The sequence below is a fragment of the Oscarella lobularis genome, chromosome 1, assembly GCF_947507565.1.
Source record: "Oscarella lobularis chromosome 1, ooOscLobu1.1, whole genome shotgun sequence".
Taxonomy (NCBI): domain Eukaryota; kingdom Metazoa; phylum Porifera; class Homoscleromorpha; order Homosclerophorida; family Oscarellidae; genus Oscarella; species Oscarella lobularis.
This window is the reverse complement of record NC_089175.1, coordinates 852,154-872,799: the sequence shown is the minus strand read 5'-3', so window position 1 is coordinate 872,799 and position 20,646 is coordinate 852,154. Positions and strand designations below refer to the sequence as shown.

General features: G+C 46.2%; 7 protein-coding genes and 1 long non-coding RNA gene across 8 annotated transcripts; 5 read left to right on the top strand and 3 right to left on the bottom strand.

Annotated features, from left to right (window-relative positions):
- Nucleotides 1-27: 27 nt before the first annotated feature.
- On the top strand, nucleotides 28-3,815 carry LOC136189820 (putative helicase MOV-10). The gene is made up of 12 exons (XM_065977847.1): nucleotides 28-464; nucleotides 532-1,023; nucleotides 1,076-1,340; nucleotides 1,392-1,531; nucleotides 1,583-1,786; nucleotides 1,843-1,990; nucleotides 2,043-2,216; nucleotides 2,268-2,365; nucleotides 2,413-3,037; nucleotides 3,091-3,267; nucleotides 3,320-3,408; nucleotides 3,459-3,815. Exons 1-12 carry the CDS (start codon nucleotides 37-39, stop codon nucleotides 3,676-3,678), a joined length of 3,060 nt encoding a protein of 1,019 aa, XP_065833919.1. The 5' UTR covers nucleotides 28-36; the 3' UTR covers nucleotides 3,679-3,815.
- Nucleotides 3,816-3,827: 12 nt separating this feature from the next.
- Nucleotides 3,828-8,424, top strand: LOC136189830 (sorting nexin-25-like). The gene is made up of 33 exons (XM_065977859.1): nucleotides 3,828-4,059; nucleotides 4,108-4,204; nucleotides 4,261-4,345; nucleotides 4,398-4,455; nucleotides 4,508-4,578; nucleotides 4,631-4,736; nucleotides 4,787-4,871; nucleotides 4,920-5,042; nucleotides 5,096-5,150; nucleotides 5,205-5,281; nucleotides 5,334-5,407; nucleotides 5,463-5,525; nucleotides 5,580-5,621; nucleotides 5,673-5,764; nucleotides 5,815-5,854; nucleotides 5,911-6,036; nucleotides 6,092-6,124; nucleotides 6,170-6,403; nucleotides 6,462-6,506; nucleotides 6,555-6,633; nucleotides 6,692-6,744; nucleotides 6,795-6,956; nucleotides 7,008-7,118; nucleotides 7,178-7,263; nucleotides 7,318-7,368; nucleotides 7,422-7,485; nucleotides 7,537-7,553; nucleotides 7,608-7,678; nucleotides 7,725-7,791; nucleotides 7,843-7,969; nucleotides 8,022-8,129; nucleotides 8,185-8,232; nucleotides 8,284-8,424. Exons 1-33 carry the CDS (start codon nucleotides 3,832-3,834, stop codon nucleotides 8,401-8,403), a joined length of 2,898 nt encoding a protein of 965 aa, XP_065833931.1. The 5' UTR covers nucleotides 3,828-3,831; the 3' UTR covers nucleotides 8,404-8,424.
- On the bottom strand, nucleotides 8,139-10,508 carry LOC136189916 (transmembrane protein 185B-like). The gene is made up of 8 exons (XM_065977969.1): nucleotides 9,952-10,508; nucleotides 9,791-9,880; nucleotides 9,575-9,740; nucleotides 9,288-9,500; nucleotides 9,147-9,230; nucleotides 8,914-9,090; nucleotides 8,736-8,859; nucleotides 8,139-8,683 (listed from the first exon to the last, which is right to left on the bottom strand). Exons 1-8 carry the CDS (start codon nucleotides 9,963-9,965, stop codon nucleotides 8,445-8,447), a joined length of 1,107 nt encoding a protein of 368 aa, XP_065834041.1. The 5' UTR covers nucleotides 9,966-10,508; the 3' UTR covers nucleotides 8,139-8,444.
- LOC136189812 (uncharacterized) lies at nucleotides 10,008-14,879 on the top strand. Its single transcript, XM_065977835.1, has 14 exons — nucleotides 10,008-10,078; nucleotides 10,133-10,701; nucleotides 10,755-10,910; nucleotides 10,976-11,054; nucleotides 11,107-11,495; nucleotides 11,561-12,694; nucleotides 12,752-13,338; nucleotides 13,393-13,459; nucleotides 13,510-13,617; nucleotides 13,693-13,760; nucleotides 13,822-13,973; nucleotides 14,024-14,217; nucleotides 14,284-14,413; nucleotides 14,478-14,879. The coding sequence occupies exons 1-14, from the start codon at nucleotides 10,063-10,065 to the stop codon at nucleotides 14,783-14,785; spliced, it is 3,957 nt and encodes a 1,318-aa protein (XP_065833907.1). The 5' UTR covers nucleotides 10,008-10,062; the 3' UTR covers nucleotides 14,786-14,879.
- Nucleotides 14,880-14,985: 106 nt separating this feature from the next.
- On the bottom strand, nucleotides 14,986-15,883 carry LOC136189991 (ras-related protein Rab-9A-like). The gene has a single exon (XM_065978065.1). The coding sequence runs from the start codon at nucleotides 15,798-15,800 to the stop codon at nucleotides 15,192-15,194; it is 609 nt and encodes a 202-aa protein (XP_065834137.1). The 5' UTR covers nucleotides 15,801-15,883; the 3' UTR covers nucleotides 14,986-15,191.
- Nucleotides 15,884-15,983: 100 nt separating this feature from the next.
- Nucleotides 15,984-16,959, top strand: LOC136189999 (ubiquitin-like protein 3). Its single transcript, XM_065978075.1, has 5 exons — nucleotides 15,984-16,232; nucleotides 16,292-16,400; nucleotides 16,458-16,547; nucleotides 16,603-16,683; nucleotides 16,735-16,959. Exons 1-5 carry the CDS (start codon nucleotides 16,167-16,169, stop codon nucleotides 16,803-16,805), a joined length of 417 nt encoding a protein of 138 aa, XP_065834147.1. The 5' UTR covers nucleotides 15,984-16,166; the 3' UTR covers nucleotides 16,806-16,959.
- Nucleotides 16,960-16,963: 4 nt separating this feature from the next.
- Nucleotides 16,964-19,845, top strand: LOC136189884 (microtubule-associated serine/threonine-protein kinase 2-like). Its single transcript, XM_065977918.1, has 6 exons — nucleotides 16,964-18,327; nucleotides 18,376-18,486; nucleotides 18,544-18,678; nucleotides 18,721-18,951; nucleotides 19,008-19,194; nucleotides 19,294-19,845. The coding sequence occupies exons 1-6, from the start codon at nucleotides 16,969-16,971 to the stop codon at nucleotides 19,656-19,658; spliced, it is 2,388 nt and encodes a 795-aa protein (XP_065833990.1). The 5' UTR covers nucleotides 16,964-16,968; the 3' UTR covers nucleotides 19,659-19,845.
- LOC136190042 (uncharacterized) lies at nucleotides 19,733-20,435 on the bottom strand. Its single transcript, XR_010670505.1, has 2 exons — nucleotides 20,040-20,435; nucleotides 19,733-19,950 (listed from the first exon to the last, which is right to left on the bottom strand). It is a non-coding gene; the product is annotated as an uncharacterized lncRNA (long non-coding RNA).
- Between the last annotated feature and the right edge of the window lie 211 nt (nucleotides 20,436-20,646).

The window sequence follows — 20,646 nt, the reverse complement described above, 5'->3', positions numbered from 1 at the left end:
GGTGACGCATACTTTGCCACAAGTCGAGCTCCTCTCATGGCAGCTGGAAGGAAAGCGGAATATTGGTTTAGTCTCAACGAAGAAGAACGATCGGCCGAAAGTCGAAAGTTTCATTCATTTCTTGTCGAGCGACGCTTCCTTGGTCGAACCATTTCGAGGTGGGATGCGAAGCTGTTGTTTAGCGAGTTTTGCGAAGAGACAGGCGCTCGACCGGGCTACAATATTATGAGCTGGAAGAACGTTATGTTCGTCATGCGAATACTCGAGGCATGCAGACGATCGGGTGACAGGCAATGGTTCACCATATTGGAGTGGCCCCAACGACACTCTCGTCCGCCGAAAGTTGCTCTAAGTCAATACATGACGGCAAGGAAGGACGACGTGCGCGTCGAAGTTGGCGGCGCTAGCGGCATTTCGAAAGAAGAACGAATTCGTGCCGTCATGAGAGCGATGCGTGAACACAGGTTAATTAAAACATGAATTAATTAATTGCAATTGAGTTACGCGAGTGACGGGAACTTTATTGTTTAGGTCGGCATTGATTCAAAACAAAAATGGCGTGAAAATTGTGTCTCAGTTCGACGGCAATGACGGAAAGATTTCTGTGGGAAAGCTGTACGTTGGGCATGATACAAAAGAAATTCCTATTGAAATTGACGTCGAAGAAGGAGGGACACCTCAAAGGCTTATCAATTGCGATTTCCTTGAAGACGTAAGGGAATTCACTTTGTCTGACGAGCACGACGTATGTGACGGTTTGAGCTCTATTACCATTAAACCTGGCAGCAGTTACGAAATTACGGCCAAGTGCGAGCCGAGAGGTCTTGCCAGACCCAGAGTCATTATTGCATTCCAATTCAAAGATGTTGAATCGAGCATAACGTATCACATCATCCGCTTTCTCTTTGCTCACATCACCGACGAGGATGCTGAACTCTTGCAACCGACTGCACCTTATCAAAGGCCGAAATACAGATCCAGAGCACGTGTGACTCATGTGGTGAACGGCATTCCGCTTCCTTGGTATGAGATTCAAGTTTAAAATGTTGTCAGTCTGCTAACTTTGCTTGCATAGGTCTAATCTAAACAGACTGGTTATGACAAAACCCCTTGGCCGATACTCTATACCAGATGCTGTAAGATCGAGCATAAATCGAGGTGTCATTAGCGGTGAATGTAAGGAGCTTGTGGAAGCCGATCTGTCGCGTTCTACGTACGACAGCAAATTTCATGCCTTGATTTACGTTGAAGAGCTTCAAATGGAAAAAGACATCAATATGTATACAATGCGAAATGCGTCTCCTTTCTCCTGTGAGCGTGGATACTATATAGGATTAAAGGTTCGGTGTTGTAGTGAGCGTGCACAGCGTTTTTAATTAATGTTATTGCAGATTCCTGGTTTGGCTGAAAACAGGCCGTCTGTCTTGAAAGGAGATCATTTGTTCTTTCGCAAATCAGGGCAATCGACCGAATATCAAGGATACGTTCATGAAGTGAGGCTGGAAGAAGTCCGCCTTAAATTTGCTCAAAGGTGCAGACTTGCTATTTCACCCGAAATGGCACGCTTGTATTGTTTTCTTAGGTTTCATGAAGATTTTTTTGATGGTGCCAAATTTCACGTTCGCTTTACTTTTAATCGTCTCAGCCTAAAGCTGTGGCATCGAGCTTCAGAAAGGCTTGCTCAAGATCAAAGCACCTGCCGGGCTATTTGTTTTCCAACTTCTACAACCGTTGCTCAAGTACCACTTCTTTGTCAAATAGAGAAGCAATCCAATTTTGTCAAAAAGTAGCATTCGTGATTTATTGCTGTAGGTATTACTTTGCTGAAGTATTATCTTATAGGCTTTTCAATAGACAACTCGGGGGTAATCCCGAGCAATGTCAAGCAGTGCAACATATTTTGGCTGGAACTTCACGTCCTGCTCCCTACCTTGTGTTTGGTCCTCCTGGTACCGGAAAGACCATGACCACCGTTGAAGCCATAAAGCAGGTACACTTACCTATTGCGTTTTTTATCTAAGAGATAATTAGCACATTTGTAGGTGTGGAGAGCGATTAAGGGCAGTAGAATTTTAGCATGCACTCCATCAAACAGTGCGGCAGATGATTTGGCCTCTCGCCTTCTTGAGCACATTCCCAAGACGGAAATCTTTCGAATAAATGCGTTTTCTCGACATGCAGACAGCATCGATCCAAGGATCAGAGATGCTATTATGGTCAGAGGGTAGAGACATTGTTTAATGCATTTCTGTTATGAGTCTTTGCAGGGAATATCACTGAGTGACGATGGAACCTTTTGCTTTCCATCTATTGAAGAACTTCAGAAATATCGCATCATTGTGTCCACTTTGGTTACGGCCGGCAGGTACGTCCTAAAACATTGCCATGCGTACCATTGCAGTCTCTTTGTAGACTTGCCTCAGCCGCGTTTCATCGAGACCATTTCACTCACGTTTTTGTCGATGAATCGGGTCATGCCGTCGAGCCTGAGTGCATAATTCCAGTAGCCGGTCTGCTCAACATCAAGAATCCGAACGGGGGTCAACTCGTGTTGGCCGGCGATCCCAAGCAGCTCGGCCCCATCCTGCGCTCGCCGATATCAATCAAGAATGGTCTCGAACTGTCGCTTCTAGAACGTCTCATGAAAACATGCAGCGTGTACAAGAAACGTGCGACTGAGCTTGGCCAGAATCCTTCATTCGATTCGCGCGTCGTCACAAAGCTCGTGCAGAATTATCGATCTCACCCAGCCATCCTGAAGCTTCCCAATGAGCTCTTTTACGACAACGAGCTGGAGGTGAAAGCAGACCAATTGGTTCGCGAGTCACTTTGCAAATGGGATCATCTGCCGAAGAAAGGCTTCCCCATTATCTTTCACGGCATTGAGGGCATCGACGAGCGAGAAGAAAGCAGTCCGTCGTTCTTTAACACCGACGAAGCATCTCAAGTAGCGAAGTACGTCGACATGATTAACAGCACAAGGGGGATTAGAATAGATCTATCGAAAATTGGAGTTATATCACCTTATAAGAAACAGGTCAGTCTGCGAAAATTTAGGTACGTTTCTCGTCGAATTAAAGAGATGCTTAGGTTCAAAAAATTCGTCAGCTTTTGAAAAGGCGGCATTTCGACGCTGTAAAGGTCGGGTCCGTTGAGGAATTTCAAGGCAGCGAACGACTCGTCATCATCATCTCAACGGTCAGGAGTAACAAGAGATTTCTGGAAATTGACGAAAAATTTAGCCTCGGTTTTCTGAAAAATCCAAAGGTTGAAAATACCGGTCTATATTAGCCGTGAGAAAACCAACATTTTCGTTTAGAGATTCAACGTGGCCATTACTCGGGCTAAAGCTTTGCTGATTGTCATTGGCAATCCTTTCTTGTTGAATAGAGATGAATACTGGAACGCGTTAGTAGTAATTTCCGTCTTAGGCTTGCATATCTAATTCTTTGTGTTAGCTTGTTAGAGTACTGCCGCGAGAAAGGAGGATACACCGGCTGCCACTACGTTCCTAGAGATCAACGCGAAGACGACATTCTGAGACGATTTCAAGAGCTTCATCTTGACCGCGATGCCAGCTTTGCAGCAGCAGAGAGCCTGACGAGCGAGGAAACTGGAGGGGTGTCACTAAAAGCAGAACAGGAAGACCCAGAATGGGAGGACAGGGAAGGACATTGAAACAAAAAAATTGCTGTGCTGTGTTGTCTGTTTTATATTGTCTGCTACTTTTTGTTTACTGCATATTGTCTGCTGCTTTTCGTTTTTTTTCAATTATTTGTGTTTTCTTTTGTTGCAGAGGCCCACGTGACTGGCTTTTGCAAACGTTCCAGTATGTCGATAGCTCAACGTCGTCTTCTTCTCGCTGCGATCGTTTCAGCCCTTCTAGCTTTTGCAGTAGCTCGTTCAGACATCGTACGATTCGTCGTAGGCGTCGCATTGCGACTGCTCGTCGGTGCAACGAGCTTCGCATTCGGAATCCTTCTCGTCGCAACGCGAAGCCCCTATCGAACGAAATTTCCTCGCCTCCCAGCAAATCCCCTCACAGCAATCATAGCAAAGGTAGCAGCAACAAAGAAAGAGAGCTGCAAGCGAATGATTTCGTCACAGAGAGCGACGTCATTGTCGAACGCTTCCACGTCCGATCCAACGACGACGGGAAGACCGACGATCGTCTCGCGAGCTCTCGATCGAGCGATTCAAGAAGGTTAGAAATCGACGAGAGCTCGACAGAACGAAAAACAAGTCATTTTCCAAAAACAGTTCTCGAGAACACAGTCAGAGATTACGTCATGTCTTGGTATAAAAAAATCGGCGAAGACGAGCCAGGATTCAAAGCAGTCGTAATGTAAAATTTTATCGAGTGTAGTAGCAATTTGCTTTTTCATTCTCCTCTTTAGGGATGAAGCGTGGATTGTTGTGCAAAAGGCGACGAAACGATTAAAATCCGTTGATATGGTTTGTACTCGTTTCGTCTCTAAATCGAATCTTTGAGAGAGTGTGCGACTAGTTGAAATTTCTGACTGAGGATTTGGTGCTCAAGCTCACTGTTCACTTCTCCGATTTGGAACATTTTGACGAGTCAGATCTCAGCTCGATGAAGTTAACGATAATTCCTAATATGTTTTCTCAGTTCATCGTTATTGGCGAAAAACGAGATAAATCAACGCGGATTTCAAGTTCATCCCTGTGTCGACGATCCAGCTAAGGAAATCGAATTCCTTCGAACAGTCTCCGAGGCAATTTTACACATACCGTAAATAAAATTATTAAATTTTACATTTAATAGATTTTGGTCTGCACTCTTTTACCCGAGACCGAGTCTCATTGCACAAGCATGAGACTCGTACTGAAAGAGGTGCTGGCTTCTCAAGGTAATTCGAATTCCTTGTGATGGTAAATTGCTTTTTATTTAAATCAAGTTCTGCTGCCCACGATCGACGCATTTTGCGATCCGGATTATCTGAATCAAACGCTCCTTGCTCATTTGGATTATAGAGAACAACTGACGCAAAAGGACACCGCCAATTACGCTACATTCGATGGTAATAGATATTCTTCTTCACTTCGGTTGATTCCCAGAAGTTTTCTTTTTTAGATTTTATCAAGAAAATTAAATTATGTAGCAGTATTGAGGATCTCAATCAAATTAGGTACGAGACCATAGTAGCGGGTTTATTTAATTAATCAATAGAATTATTCGCCAGATATCATGTTTTGGCTGAAATCATGCAAGCTACTATTATTCAAAATTTAAAACAAGCCAAGAGCATAGGAGCCGAAGGTCAGTTCAAGCTAGAAAACCGTGATTTGGTGAAAAACTTGAACATTGACAGATCGAGACACTTTGGTGGGTCACATAAAGGGAGAATTGCTGAGAAACAGAGATCTCAAGCGATACCTCAATCAAGTAGAAATGCGAGCAACATTTTAGTTAGATTAGCCAAGTCAAAATTTCAATTTAGTGTCAATTTGCAAAAAATTTGTGCGAGAAGCGGATTCATCAGTTGGGAGGGCCAGAATTTACTGTAAAATAATATGGCGTAAAATTTAAAATATTCGGACCTTGTTTTTACCACTAGACCTCTTCTCAAGCTGCTGAAATGCCGCATAGTATTCGAAAAGTAACAATGGGAGAGCGTTCTAGTTTAGAAGACGATTCATTTGGTCATTAGGTTAGTTTTGCTGAGTTGATGACAGACGAACAGGGCCGACAACAGTTACTAAATTACATGGACAGAAAAAAGAAGCCAGCCTCACTATTGAGGTATTTATTATATTGACATATATTATATTATTACAATTTCTATTCTGAAGGTTTTGGATGACGATTGAGGAAATGAAGAGAACGGACGATGTAAAGGATGACACTTCATGTTGTAGATAAATTTATTGATGGGTGGATTATTATAGGATCAGTGTCGGCTGTCTGTTCGACGGGGTCTCTATCAAGTCTACTTGAGTCAGGGCGCTCCGGAACACGTTGAAATCACTGAAAGCGCCATAAGAGACATCGAAGAATTTATGGTCGGAGGAAAGGTAAATAAAAGACAACATGCAATAAAGATTAATATACACGGACTTTTCTTTATAGGGAAGAGAAGTATTGACAGCTGCCCAAGACGAGGTTTCAATTTCTATAGAAACCTCTACGTTATTCATTTTCCATTAGGCCTATGATTTAATTGAAGAAATAGCCTATCGAGATTTTCTATCGAGCGAGTACTATTTTCGCTACTTGAGCGAACAACGATCCGATAAGGACAATTACGACTCGTCGCCGTCGCCGAGAGAGAGCAGCTTGTCGCCGACTTGGGACGATCCCGAGGAAGACGAAGACGATTTGGAAGACGAGGCCGTTCACGTAAAGAAATTGGAGTCTCTGAAAGGAAGATGTAGAAAAAAGGTTATAATAATTTAAACGTCCTGAATTTTTTGAAAGTTTTTAATAATTATCGCCTCAGTTGTCTGTATTGGAGGCTTTGAAAAGTCGAATGACTGCGTCACCGGTGAGTTATTATTATTTTTAAAATTTCAATTATGAGACCTTGTTTTAGGAAATTGCTCAATTGGAGGAGGAAGTGAGTCTGTTGAAGTCGGAAATTCGAGAGTTGGAGTTTCACATGGAAAGAACGAGTGAGTAAAGAAATCATTGAATTGAAATTCGAAATCATTTTTCGCGATCTTATCAAAGAGGAATACGTATTGACTCTGGGCAAATGGCAAGCTCAAATTCAAAGTGTTAACGTAATAGAGTGAACAAGCGACGAATTAGCGTGCACTGTCCCATTTTTTAGGTTGAAATTGACCACGGGCGACCCAATTTTCTTTATACAATTATCGTTCATCGAGAAGTGGAGGATGTCGACGATGACGCGACGACTGCTCCCAGCGCTTCGGGGTGGATTGTAATTCGGAATTTGAGGGACTTTGAAAAATTGCATCGAAGTTTGAAGGAGGCACGAACAAAAAAACTAGAATACATAGTCGAAAATGAGTAATTTTTCTAGTGTTGTCCCTCGTTGGGGAAAGAACTCCCTATGCCTTCTATTGGGTTTTTTGGCTCTCGCGACAGAGCCTACTTAGAAAAATCGAGGCAAATGCTTGAGCAATACGTTCAGGTACAGTGCAGTTTATTCACATATGTAAGCACGCTCTATTAGTTGTGCTGTTTACGTAGGGGCTCCTAGCGGATGAGAAAGTTTTGTCTAGTGAAGATCTCTACCAGTTTCTTATTCCAAGTCCTGAGTATCTCAGAAAGGGAAGGTACGTAGTATTGATAGTTTTGCTTAGTTGGCTTGCTGCATTGAATCACGATAGTTCAAAGTCTCCTGCGCCGAAAAAGTTCTTTCTCGCCGAAGCAATTAAAAGGCAAGTGACTTCTTTTGCAGTCCGTGATCATTCGCTATTAGATCTGCGATTAGTATTCCATTTGTTGGCGATTTTGTCGAGTCAATTAAAACGAAACTGTCCGATGAAATGGAAGAGGCAAGATTAGTAGTAACAAAGACATTTACACATATTACTGTCAATTTATAGAGAGACGAATTTGATGGGTGAGAGTGCATCTGCAAATAACATCTTCTATACAGCAATCAATATTACTATAGAAGAGACAGAAACGATTCTATCGCTGAACCGATGTATGGATTTGTCAGGGAAGTGTTTGAACTTCGAGGGGGTGAGTCGTTCTGACGTCACTCGACTGCGTCATTTATTTCTTTTAGTCTTTAAGTGGCTAAGACGACAGCTCATTCTTTTTATTCAAATCACCTTTGGAAGATCGATAAACAAGTGCGTTCTTTCCGGATATTTTAAAATTGCATCGACTCCTTATCATTTTAGGCACATGCGCGAGACGGTCAAGTGGCTGGCGTCAGAAGAAATGGTTCTCTACTACATTCGAAATTTTCGCGACTCTATGTGGCCAAACGGAAAGCTGGCACCCAGTCGTCCAATCAGAAGCGAAGAGGTGAAAAGCGATGGTTCAATTAGTGCGCTATATGTGAAGAGCAATTCTCTAGGAAAGAGCGGCTACGCGAGAAGCGGCAAAGGAGAGAATCATGAAGAACATACCAGCAGTTCTGCAAAGTTTCGTGGGTCAGAAAAACAGCAGGCTAGGCGTATCGAAGGCAAGGAAACCGCCGATAAATCATCAATTTTGTTTGTACTAAACCACTTTTCTAGATTTTCAAAGCCTTTCAAAATCGAAGAGCCAACAAACATCTCGTCTACGTAAGCAAACAACGAAAAAGAAATCGCCAACTAAATAATTAAATCCTCAAGATTCTATTCGAACTGTTCATGTTCACTTTCGTACCGGAACTGAAATCAGACAAAGTCAAAGACTATTTGGAAAGGGCAAAAATGACTAAAAAATCGCCGCAGAGGGACGAGCTAAAATGAAATAAATTATATTTGATATTATTATCATCATCATCATCATCTCAATCAGGCTGTTCTATAGACGTTATAGGAACGACTGTCTCTTCTTTCTTTCTTTTTACGTCACTACTATATTTAATTTCTATTTTTAGATCCTCTAATCGCGCCGGTGACGTCTCCCTTTCTTCTTCTTCTTGTTCTTCGACTGCCTCGGCTGAAAAAGATATATTCCCGTATTCTTGTAACCACGGTAAGCAAATTAATAGACTATTGCAGAAACTCTTCTGCATACCAAACCACCCTATATAATAAAAGTGATTTGTTGGTTAAATTATAATGAATGGGTCTCTTACATTGATTTCCTCCGCGATGTAAACATGACGTCAGCAGGAGTGCAAATAAGGCAATGTGAAGCGGTATGAAAACATTTGCGTATGGAATGTCAACGTTGTTATCAACCTTTTCAACGAGAATAGCCTAAAAATGGAAAAGTAAAGATAATTACGAAAGATAGAAGATAAAATTCTATACTATAAATATGATAGCTGTGATGTAAGCAATGGTAAAGAGGAGAGCCAGTACGAGACCCAGTTTTTGGCCCTCGGGGAGAATGTTGTCGCTGTGATAGATGAGACAGGCCCAAATAATGAAATAGAGAATGACAAATCCGAGTACACACAATTCAATCCACAAAGGAATCAAAACAAGCTATTTTATTATTGGCTAATTTTGAGTGGGGGATTGATTATTTCTTCTTAGCTTACTTGCCAGTCCCAATTTATGAAATTATCAAGACGCAAACTGAGAAAGATAATCTGTAGAACGTTGGAAAGAACGAAAATTTCGAACTGAGGAGGAAAAGACGTCGCAATCAAAAAATTTCGAATTTTTTGACGTCACGTTACCTCGACATTTCTATCGTTTCTCCACGCCCAAATGCAGGCGATCAGAGTGGCGACCAATAGAAAAAAGAGAGGCGAAAAAGCCGTTAGCCACGTCACGCGACTTCCTTCCGCTTTGACGCACGTCAAAATTTCGAAAATGAAGAGAAACGTCTGAAGAGCGGCGCTTATCACCATCGAACGAAAATCCTTAGTCGACGAATCGATGCGACTTCTAAATAAACGACACGACATGATCGCGATTGAATTATTGATCTGTGGGCGTGGGCGTGGTCGTCTCGCGCTTTCCTTTGTTTGCACCAGGCGGCGATTCCTGTGGCGCAGCCGGCAAGGACGAGTCCTTTCCATAGCCACAGAGGTACGAAAACGGCGCAGTAGTGGCACGTAATCGTTTCGTCGATGCGCAACGAGAGAAGAATCGAGAAGAGAAGTAGGCAGAAGAAGACGACGAATTTGCTATAGAGCGTAATGCGGCGAGGATGCTTCACGACGTAGAGTACGCATACCTGGCGTTGAAATTGTTAAATAGGCCCTTTAGATTCATTTCTGCACCAACGCAGGCACAATGCGCGTTTCTGCGCACTCGTGCGTAGAAGCTGTGTAAAAAATTTTAAAAAAATTCTGTTTACGAAGAAGCTTTAAAACTCATTCTGAATGAAAAGCATACCTACGAGTATACATACGACGGCACTTTTGTATAAGGCACCTAGACGACTTTCTGTTTCGATTTCCGTCAGAGACCCGGATAATAAAAAGAGTCCCTCGTGGTTGTGGAACGATGTCGTACTTTCCAGGTCGGTCTAGCGCCTTCTGATCCAAACGATACACTCAAACATCTTCATTTGCAGGCGTAAACCACGACGCGCTGGTCAATCGTCTCGTCGCGATCGGCGCAATCAAGACGGCGGAGGTGGAGCAGGCGTTTCGCGCCGTCGATCGCGCTCTATTCGTACCAGAAAGCCGCCGATCGATCGCCTACGCCGACCAGGCGATTCACGCCGGCGAAATCCACATGTCGGCGCCCCATTTCTACGCGCGAATGCTCGAACAATTCGACTTGCACCGATCGAAAGACGACGTCGCTCTCACCGTCCTCAACGTCGGCCTCGGATCGGGCTATCTCTCCTGCTTGATGGGATTTCTCATCGGGTCCGACGGCGTGAATTACTCCGTCGAAGCGAATCGATCCGTCTACGAATTCGGTCGCGACAACGCGAGTCGATTCTACAACGAATCGATACTTCGTCCGAAACTGTGTCCCGTATCGTCGTCGCCTTTCAACGCCTACGCGCTCGACGCGACGCAGAAGCGCTACGATCGAATTTTCTGCGGCGCGGCGTGCCCGAAGAATAAATTGACTCATTTCGTTGCGATGTTGAAGATCAACGGGAAACTGATTGTTCCCTGTGAGGATGAGGTAAGAATCATAATGAAATTAATTAATTAAATTATTTAATTGGATTTTCTTAGGTGCTTAAAATTACGCGTTTGACTGAGATGGAGTGTACGAAGCAGGTTTTGGGTCAAGCCTATTTTTCTCCGCTTACTCCTTTGTCGTCTGAGGACCAGAAGCGTACTAAAGGTCTCCAGTTGTCTAGCATTGCGTTGCCACCCAAATACAATGTGGTATGGCTCACTGACTGGACAAGAAAAATTAAGATAGAAAATTTTGAATTTTATTTACTTTTCAGCCTGTCGCTCTTCCTCAAAGCGATCATTCGACCGCTGAAAAATGTTTGGCTAGATTCAGGGCTCTGTATTCTATTATAGGTTATTGATAAATAATTTTCTCTCGTTTTTTTGACAATTGATTCTTTTTTAGATAATCTTACTTGCGGTCGTCCCATGCCGGATGCCCTGTGCTTCGTTAGAAAATCGCCCCAGGGTAATATCGCGAAATTGAAATTGAGAAACGCCGTCGCCGAAGTGAACGAACGAGCGAAAGCGAGACTGAGTCAAATGCCGCCTGAACTCATCGTCACGGACGACGAAGATGACGACGACGACGAGGAGAAGACGCGAAGGAATAGGAAATATGACAAGGATAGACACAGCAGCGACGTGGCACGATTTTGGGAGACCGTGCGGGGAGAACATCTCTGGCTAGAAATGCTCGAACACACGTACGCGCGCCGACAAAAAACCAAAACAGCGCCAACCGAAACCGACGAGGCGGAAAGACGACGACTCAAATTCATCAAAATGTGCAAAGTAAATAAACAAATAAGGATAAATATAGAAGTAATATTTATATTCGTTCTTTAATTATTAATTAGAATTGCATTGTGCTGACGGGCGATCGGTTCGGACGCGAAGTCTATCACGACTCGCTTCGCAGCTCCGGATCGTCGGCGCGACGCCAACGTCGCTACTTCATGCATCCCATGATGATGGAGTTCTACGAGGGCATGATCGACGATTCCCTATCATCCGAATCCTCATCGTCATCCGACGAAGAAAAGAAGAAATCGGATCGGGACGATCGTCGCCGCGGCGGTCGCGGCGGTCGCGGCGGCGGCCCGGATCGCATGATGATGATGATGATGATGATGGGCGGCGGCGGCGGCGGCGGCGGTGGCCCGGATGACGACGGGCCGGAACTGGACGGTCTCGACGACGAAGAACGCGATTTCGTCATGAACGAATTACCTCGTATGATGTCCTACGGTCGTCGAAGTCGTCATCGTCGACGACGTTCGTCGCCGAGCCGTAGCCGTCGCCGACTCACTCCGTACGAAGCGGAACGCGAGAAATATGAAAATCATTTCAATCCGGCGACGACGACGAGTCTGACGTTTCACGTCGTCGCCGCGGCGGACGACGATTGGCCGTCGTACACCGACGCGTCGGATATGGGCTATCCGCGTCGTCGAGGACCGCAGGGCGGTCGATCGTCGGCGTTTTTTCCCTTCGACATGATGCCGGATTTTGTGATGAGACGGCGCGGCGCCTCTCCGGATGATCACGAGGATCCGTTTGCTGATTCCTTCGACGTCGATGTGGCGACGGCGGCGGCGACGACGTCGACGCCAAAGCGATTGTCGCCCGCGAACAAGGAACCGGACGTTTTGTCGTCGATGACGGCACTCAGTGCGATTCAGAAGAAGAAGGACGATCGCGACGTCGACGGCGTTGCCGTGGAGACGACGGGAAAGGACGACGAAGAGGAGGATCGCGTTCGTAAGAGTGCCGCCAAGTTGGCGCGATCGAAGAAGCGAAAGGCGATGCTCATCTCGTTGAGAAAGAAGGCGGGGATCTATAAGCCGGGCGACGTGTATCCGCTCGTTCCCGATTGGCATTACATGTGCATGCTTCTGCATCCGCCGTCCGACGCGTGGACGTTCGAGCACGACGAAGAATTGGCTCGATTTATAACGAAAGAACTCGAGCCGTCGCGAGGAGCTCTAACGGTAAGGGGGAAAATTAAATCTCAAAAAATAAATAAATATTTTTTTCTTGCTTTGTAGTTGGAGCAGACGATTTGTCCCGAAGTGTTCGAGAAGAGCGCGGATTTGCTCGTCGCCTATCCGAAGATAGCGTCGTTCGGTCCCGTCGCTCTCACATTCCGATCGATTCTTCTCAAACGCATAGGCCGACTCATCGACTCGATTCTTCACCTAGTCGCCGGCGTGTCGAATAAGACGACAATCATGCCGGAGCCTCTCTCCTTCCACGTTCTTGAGAATTCGTCCTTTGCTGAGGACTCCTTTGCGGCCGGGGCCACGGCGAAATGCGACCAGTTCTCCGTCGCTACCGATTCGACATTCGTCTCTTCCTTTGGATCGTCGTTGGTCGATTTTTCCGTGTTTCGTCAGGCGTTTCTTCGTCCTCAAGTGCGCTCCTTTTTGCTCTTGTCGCAGCACCGTTGGCCTCTCATTCACGCTATATTGAAAAAGAGCGAGACGAAGAAGCGATCGTTTAGTCGTTCGCCGGTCGTGAATGTCGATCGTCGTCTCGCCGTGCAGGCGGCCGAATCGATGGACGGCAATCCTGAAGTGTCCGTTTTTATGCAGGTTTTCAATGAGCTAAAGAAGGGAGAAGCAATGCAATACCGGTAGGGGAGTAGTCACTCAAAAAAGCAAATATTCGAATCTGTTTTCGCGTTCAGATGGCCGAGAAAGTCCGTTGAACAGTGGTGGGAAGTGAAATTTATTGGCGAGGGAATTATTGATCAGGCACGTGCATTTATTGTCTCGCTTCTAGTATGTGAAATTTTGTTTTCTAGGGAGGAGGCTTCCGGGACTCGTTGTCCGAAATGGCAGAAGAACTGTGTCCGCCCGATTTCAATTCTCCCGATAGACTACCGTTTTTTGTGAAGACTGCGAATCAGAGGGTGAGAAGAATGAAATAAATAAAATACATTAGCTGTTAGTTGCGTTACCTAATTAAAATTTCCTTATTTGGACAGGATCAAACTGGTGACTATCAGGATGGATTCATTCCTAATCCGTCGTGTCAAGCTCCGGAGTTGTACAGGTCAGCTAGCGTAGCCGTTTGCCACTAGTGGCGCGAGTATCCTTCTCTTTTTTTCTTGAAGATGGATCGGTAAATTGATGGGTGCCGCTTTCCGCAGCGACGAATCGTTCACTCTTTCCTTTCCCCCTTTCGTGTGGAAACAACTTCTGGGGACTCGGGTGACGTGGGCCCAAGACTACGTCACCGTCGACCACAGAATAGTCAAATTCATCGGTACGTCATCGGTTTCTTTTCCCTTTTTCATGTCTAAACGTTCGGCGTAGACGAAATGGATCGAATGGACGAGCAAGACTACGTTGTGTCTCTCCAATCGTCGACGAGCTTCAGCGTTGAACTGTGCGATCAATCGGTGTTGGAATTGGCGGAAAACGGCTCCGACACGCCCGTGCTTAGCCACCAAAGAAAGGAATACTGCGACTTATTTCGAAAAGTCAAGATATTGGAGAGCGAAGAGCAGGTGAGCGAAACGCGCAACGGGAAAACGCGTGACCGCGATTTTCCTTTTTTCCTTTTCCGGCTATAGATAACGTGGATGCGGGAAGGTTTTCTCACGGTCGTACCCGAAGCTGTACTAAGTCTAATCAGCTGGGAAGAATTGGAAATCGGCGTGTGCGGCGATCCCGACGTAAAATTGGTCGACCTCCAGTCTCACTGTAAAGATATCTCTCTCCACACATGGTCGCCTTTTTAGATATTTTTTCTTTTTTTTCTGTTTAGGTCACTACTTTGATGACGCGACTGCGAGCTCCGAAGAGGTGCGACAGCTGTGGAAGGCGTTGGGCAGGTTTACGTCATACGAACGAAGTCGATTCGTTCGTTTTGTGACGGGACGCAAACGTCTTCCGGCGACGATCGTCATAGCGAAGACGAGTCGCGACGCGTCTGAAGATTCTCTTCCCACGGCGTCTACGTGCGCCAATACCTTGTATTTGCCCAAGTTTTCCTCCGACGAGATGGCAATGAAACGGCTACGTTATGCGATACATAATTGCGTTGCTATTGATACAGACACGAATCCATGGTAAGCGATGAAATAAGTCAGTTTACGTTTGTTTTGCTTCTTTGCTGTATTCTTATGTATTTTTGTCAATTGATGTAAAACGCATCATTTATAGCAGAGGTGCTGTATACAATAGGTAGAATATTTGATGACCACGCCTCTAAGGGTAAGCTTTTAATTAATTAATTAATGGCTATTATTGCTCTTATTAGTTTTTCGTGTGAGTGTACGTGCAGTCAGTTTATTAGAACGTAGAAGACAACGGGGGGAAAAACACTCAACAAAGCAATAAGTAGTAGAAAACTATAAGGTCCCGCAATCACCTCCACTTATGACTCCCAAGAGGAGACAGTGAAGGCAACACTGCAGGAAAATGAAATTACAGCGGTACAGAACAGTCAGACTGAGGGGGAGGGGAGAGGGGAGGAGCACTAACAGCTACAAGAGTGATTGGTCTCTTTCTTATCCAAATTGACAGTGTCCGAAAATCCGCCTTTGACGTCTAAATGCTGTTGATTCTTGACGAGCAATTTGACGGCCATTCGAAAGGCGTCATCGACGTTGATGGCGTCCTTGGCGCTCGTTTCGAAATAAGGCGAATTGTGATTGTGTCGACACCAGATGGCCGCCTCTTCGTGCGACACCTGACGATTTGGCAAGTCGACTTTGTTTCCCAGGACGACGATTGGAAAATTGTCCGGATCACGCACGTCGGCGTAGTAGAGAAACTCCTTTTTCCACATCGACAAGTTCTTGAAGCTCTGCGCGTCGTCGACGCCGAACGTGAGGAGACAGCAGTCGGCTCCGCGATAGAAGGGCGTTCGGAGGCTCTTGAATCGTTCCTGGCCGGCCGTGTCCCAGATTTGGAGCGTGTACACTTCGCCGTCGATGCTCACGTCCTTGTTGAGAAATTCGACGCCGATCGTGTGGAACGATTGGCTGTCGAATTTGTTGCTCACGAATCGCTGCATTAGGGACGACTTTCCCACGCCCCCGTCGCCCAGTATCACTACTTTTAGTAGTTGAGACTTGGACGTCATCGTCGCCACTGACTGATCGCTCGTTCTCGCTGCTGCTTACTGCTGCAGCTCACGGCCATGCGACGCCATCATTATCACGTGATTGGTGATGTCATCAACGCGTAACACCCACTTCACATGATCGGAAGCGAGAGCCCCCTGTCGACACGACCGGGCAGAACAGCACAATCTTTCTATTCTGCATTGACTGAGTACTCAGCAAAGCCTCCGGCTGCAGTGTCGAAAGTGACGTCATTGCCTCGCCCGAATACGTCACTTATCGAGTCTCGCACGCATGCGCGTGTTTGGTCTTCTTTCTCGCGAAACTCACGCCATCCATTCGCAGCACTAGCCTTTGCGAAGGCTACTCGCAGTAGTATATAACGAATGGCAGAGACGTCGACGACGGGGGTCCCTTCGGCTCCTCGATCTCGCGCTATACCCGAAGACAAGGTTTCCTTTCGATTGTTTCTTCGCTTCCTCGCTCAAACTCGAACTCGTACTCGCCTTAGATCAACCTTCGCCTGATACTGGCGACGGGAAGTCGATCGGATTTCGTCGTATCGCCTTCGGACACGGCCACTGCCGTAACGAAATACGTCCACGAGAACTGGCCAAAGGGTACGCATTTTCCCAATTAAAAACCTCGATTTATGACGTTTTTATTATATCTCTTAGAATGGATGTCGGAGACGAAAGCGGAGATTCCCGGTCATTTGAGACTAATTTATTTGGGTCGATTTTTGCACAATAAACTCACACTCGGAGGTGCCACTTAGCTGGGCATTTATAATAATAAGTTTATATATATACACATTGACAGGTCTCAATTTGCCTACGGGAAAGACGACTGTTATGCATCTTGTCATACGCGAAAATGTCCCAGGAGAAGGACGAACTTCAAGTTAGCTCAGAGAGAAAATTTTTCATCATAAGCACGTGATTTTTCTTATAGGTTCGATTCGACGAGACAAAGGACAGTCGGCAGATGAAGGTTCGTCTTGTAATTGTTGCAATATTTTGTAGGAAAACGGACCAGCCGGGCACGCGCTTTAGAGTGATGAAACTAGTCTTGTTTTCCAGAAGGGAAATAGTATAGAGGTCGTGGACGATGTGTTGAAAATTTTCTATTTATTATTACCAGGACGATGATATAATAACAGTGCATTGGGTTCCCGTATACCAGGAAATGCTGCCTTTCGTCGAAGTTCTTCGGCTTCTATCCGAGTTGGAAGGCGAAAAGACGCCTGAAAATTTTCACATTCTACCTAACAACGATGAGTGCTGGAAGGATATCGTGGAGAAAGCGAGGGAACGCAACATCATTATGTGTCTCGAATTCACAGGCGAATGGTCGGCGATTGCACGTCGAACGCAACGACATTTCGTGCGACTTGCAGACAAGTCGAACTTTCCCTTTCTCCGCGTCGAAATACCGCGAATATCGCGCGGATACAACCACGAAGCGGTGCGCGAAGCGGTGGGCGGCGTCAAAGCCATTCCAGCCTACGCCATACTGAATTTTCTGCCGAGCGGACGCGTCGCCGTGTACAAATTCGAAGGGAGCACCGCGCTCGAGTCGGGCGAATTCGAAAGTCGACTCGCGCGCGTCGTCGCCGAGAAAAAGCGCGAACAGGAGGCGCGCGTTCACGCGCGCGTGCTCGGCGAATTGTTCTCGTCGGCGTTCGCCGCCGCCGAGATCGAAGACCTCAAGCGCAAGAAACTCGAGCAGGAGAAGCAGGAGCGCGACGAGCGCGAAGAGCGCGCGCGACGCGAGGAAATCGAACGACAGGAACGATTGCGACGAGAGGAGGCGGAAAAATCGAAAAGACTTCGGGAAATCGAACGAGAGCAGGAGAGACGAGCGAAGGAGGAGGAGAGACGTCGAAATCGACCGGCCAATGTCGAACGATTGCTCGCCATGGACGTGGACGGATCGCCTCCGAGGGATATCAAAGGGCTGATGGAACGGCTGGGAGTTTCCTATCAGGGATGCACGACTCGCGACGATTTGATAACCCAGTTGGCTCAGCACATACCCGAGTTTCGGATGCAGCGTGAACGAAAGCAGCAGGAATTGCAGAGAAGCTCTAATGATTTCAGTTCTGCAGGTGCAGAAGACGAGGACGACGTCGGAGATGGATTATCGTCTCGTTTGATGCGCTTATCGCTTCGCGACGTGAAGACGAAGATGAGAGGTTTGGGTATCAGTCCGGAAGGGTTTACGTCGAAAGAGGACATGGTCCAGGCGATCGTCGAGAAGAAATTGCCGCGGCAGAGATCCGAGCACGTGTCGTTTCTCAAAGCGCAGCATCTCCAGGAGAAATTGGACGAAGAGAGAGCGGAGAATTCAAAGTTGCGTGTCGTCGTTAAGCAATACGAGGACGAGATCGCTCAGCTGAAAGTCAGGGTGAGTCAAACCGAGAAGCTGATGATCAAACTCGAGGAAAAGGAGCGGGAATTGACAAAAGAGCTGCACGGTGCAAAATTGCAAAAACCGCTGCCAAAGGCGGCGGCTAGGACACGTGACGTGTCAAATCAGCGGCAGGTGCGCGCGAATTAATTAATTATTATTCCATATAATTTTTTTGTCTAGGGTCGATCTAATTTTGAAAATGAGTCGTCGGAAGATCGCGTCAGAGAGCTCGAGCGAATGATGCTCGACATGACGATTCTGTTCACTACAAAAGCAGAAGACTATGACGTCGTATGTCATATGATTATGGCACGAGAAGTCTTTTTCCCCCACTGAGTTCTTTTATAGTTGAAATTAGTGAATTGCGGCTGCGACGGCGCCGTTCATCTCGTCCAATGCACGCGCTCCGAATTGGGAGATCTCAACCGAAAGTACGCACTCAAAACCATCTTCAACGCTCTCAAGCACGAGACAATGTCAAAGGTAAATTGATAGAAAAAGTATTTGTATTTAATTTTGTCCTAGGTTCGTCTTGAATACGAGAACGAGTATCAGGTTTTGGCTAGTCTGCCCAAGCATCGCAACATCGTCAATTTGTACGCTTTCTTCTACGATCGCCTCGATCCGAAGCAGTTCAAACTTCCGCCAGACAGCCAGTCATTCGCTCGATCCATGTCCCTCTTTATGGTCATGGAATACCAGCCGAACTCCCTAGGCGACTGCGTCTCGAAAAAGAGTTCAAGCGGAGGAATAAAGGCATATATGATAACGCTACGTAATGGCGTTTATAGATCTTTTTTCTTTGTCTTTAGTCGAGTGAGATTCTGAGCTGGACGCATCAATTGTTGACTGGCGTCGATTTCCTATCTTCTCACAGCGTCGTTCACAGGGATCTCAAGCTCGACAATGTTCTCGTGTCTGACGACGGCACGGTGAAAATCTGCGACTTCGGTCACGCCATACAACTCGACATTGACATGAAAATGCCTCTCACTCCAGGTATGATCCAGAGAAGAAAAGTCGACGCGATTATTTATCTATTTATTTATTTATTTATTTATTTATTTATTTATTTATTTATTTCCTTTTTTCTACAAGGGGTGAGCAAAGGCGGAAATCCGGCTCATCTCGCTCCCGAGATCCACAACGCTCGAACAGGACGAGGCCGTTCTGTGGACTATTCGAAGCAGAGCGTGTGGGCCGTTGGCGTTCTGTGCTATGAAATGTGCAATCATGGATCTCCATTTGGCGGCAGCATCGACCAAGCCGGATACGATTCCAGTCAGCTGCCTCCTCTCTCGTTCGTCCAGACCAGCCGAGGTCCCGGAGAACGACTCCCGCCTCAGTACGACGTACTTGTAAAAGGTTTGCTTGATTTTGAGCCGAGTGAGCGACCTACGGCTGCCGAGGCGTTGCTCAAAATCAAGTCTATGCTTATTACACCCAAACTTAATCAACTGTAAATATGTGAGTGCTTCCCCTCCCTCCATGACGCGTGGCAACGTTATTGTGTGTGGTTTTCAAGAATTTAGAAGAAAGAACTTCAGGATCGTTTTATTTTACCGAAAAAGCGACATACCTTTCCTTTGGCTCATTCTGTATAAACCCAAGCTGTCATGACATATTGAGTCCTTGCTACAGGATTATTAATTAATTTCTTTTCTCTACACACGAGCCAGATAAAAAGCGTATCCCTCCGATTGAACTGACACGTCGGTGCGGTGCTTCCCGAATCAAGTGTGCCTTTGAACGAGTCTGGAGGACGGGGAGAGCTTTGGGTTTCGATTTTTGGACAAGTTCCTCGAACGGGGCCCAATTACCAATTTACTTTACCAAACTCGTACCTAGTAGCTCTAGATTCGTGACGCAGTGTTATATGTTGGAAATTTCAGCGATTTCGTAGACAAAATCAAACGAAAAATAGCGTACCGCACGCTAAATGAACATGTCCAGTATGTACCGCGCGCTTGGCACGTGTGGGTTTCTCCCCCACGAAAATTTCACACTTCCTTACATGGTCTTATTTGTGTCGTTTGTTCGTGCGACTTGGCACGAGATCTCACACTTCTTTGTATGATTGGTGTCCACGTCTGTCAGTGCGCGACACGTAGCAACGAAAACGCGGTTCTGAACCGTTCTCTGCTCGCGCGCCGCGCGCGATTTCGGTCGAAACGCGCTGCAACAACCAATTGCAAAGTAGCGATTGCGTGGATGCCGCGCACGAGTGAGCGCGCGAGCACGCGATCACTCTGATTAGTTTTCACACGTCAAAGTTCACGCGGTTTCTAATTCCGTTATTTGTGATAACTACGTCTGCGACCTCGTCTGGGCTCGAGAACCGACGAAACCGGGCTCTCGGCTCGAGAATCGGCGATAGCGACTCTCTATCGGCGAACGCTGCGTCGATTGCAGCGGATGCAGACCGGGCGAACGGCGAATTCGCCATCACGT

Excerpts from the sequence above, each read along its gene's own strand:
- LOC136189820 (XM_065977847.1), top strand. The coding sequence starts at position 37 with ATGGCAGCTGGAAGGAAAGCGGAATATTGGTTTAGTCTCAACGAAGAA. Across the intron at positions 2,366-2,412 it reads ACTTTGGTTACGGCCGGCAG|ACTTGCCTCAGCCGCGTTTC; the intron begins GTACGTCCTAAA and ends GTCTCTTTGTAG. Across the intron at positions 3,268-3,319 it reads GTTTTCTGAAAAATCCAAAG|AGATTCAACGTGGCCATTAC; the intron begins GTTGAAAATACC and ends ATTTTCGTTTAG.
- LOC136189830 (XM_065977859.1), top strand. The coding sequence starts at position 3,832 with ATGTCGATAGCTCAACGTCGTCTTCTTCTCGCTGCGATCGTTTCAGCC. Across the intron at positions 4,872-4,919 it reads AGAGGTGCTGGCTTCTCAAG|TTCTGCTGCCCACGATCGAC; the intron begins GTAATTCGAATT and ends ATTTAAATCAAG. Across the intron at positions 6,037-6,091 it reads AATTTATGGTCGGAGGAAAG|GGAAGAGAAGTATTGACAGC; the intron begins GTAAATAAAAGA and ends TTTTCTTTATAG.
- LOC136189916 (XM_065977969.1), bottom strand. Across the intron at positions 9,741-9,790 it reads TTTAACAATTTCAACGCCAG|CAAATTCGTCGTCTTCTTCT; the intron begins GTATGCGTACTC and ends TACGCTCTATAG. Across the intron at positions 8,684-8,735 it reads ACATCGCGGAGGAAATCAAT|GGTGGTTTGGTATGCAGAAG; the intron begins GTAAGAGACCCA and ends TTTATTATATAG.
- LOC136189812 (XM_065977835.1), top strand. Across the intron at positions 13,460-13,509 it reads GCGAGGGAATTATTGATCAG|GGAGGAGGCTTCCGGGACTC; the intron begins GCACGTGCATTT and ends TTTGTTTTCTAG. Across the intron at positions 13,761-13,821 it reads CAAGCTCCGGAGTTGTACAG|ATGGATCGGTAAATTGATGG; the intron begins GTCAGCTAGCGT and ends TTTTTCTTGAAG.
- LOC136189991 (XM_065978065.1), bottom strand. The coding sequence starts at position 15,800 with ATGACGTCCAAGTCTCAACTACTAAAAGTAGTGATACTGGGCGACGGG.
- LOC136189999 (XM_065978075.1), top strand. The coding sequence starts at position 16,167 with ATGGCAGAGACGTCGACGACGGGGGTCCCTTCGGCTCCTCGATCTCGC. Across the intron at positions 16,233-16,291 it reads GCGCTATACCCGAAGACAAG|ATCAACCTTCGCCTGATACT; the intron begins GTTTCCTTTCGA and ends TACTCGCCTTAG. Across the intron at positions 16,548-16,602 it reads CAATAAACTCACACTCGGAG|GTCTCAATTTGCCTACGGGA; the intron begins GTGCCACTTAGC and ends ACACATTGACAG.
- LOC136189884 (XM_065977918.1), top strand. The coding sequence starts at position 16,969 with ATGCTGCCTTTCGTCGAAGTTCTTCGGCTTCTATCCGAGTTGGAAGGC. Across the intron at positions 18,328-18,375 it reads ACGTGTCAAATCAGCGGCAG|GGTCGATCTAATTTTGAAAA; the intron begins GTGCGCGCGAAT and ends TTTTTTGTCTAG. Across the intron at positions 18,487-18,543 it reads AAGCAGAAGACTATGACGTC|TTGAAATTAGTGAATTGCGG; the intron begins GTATGTCATATG and ends GTTCTTTTATAG.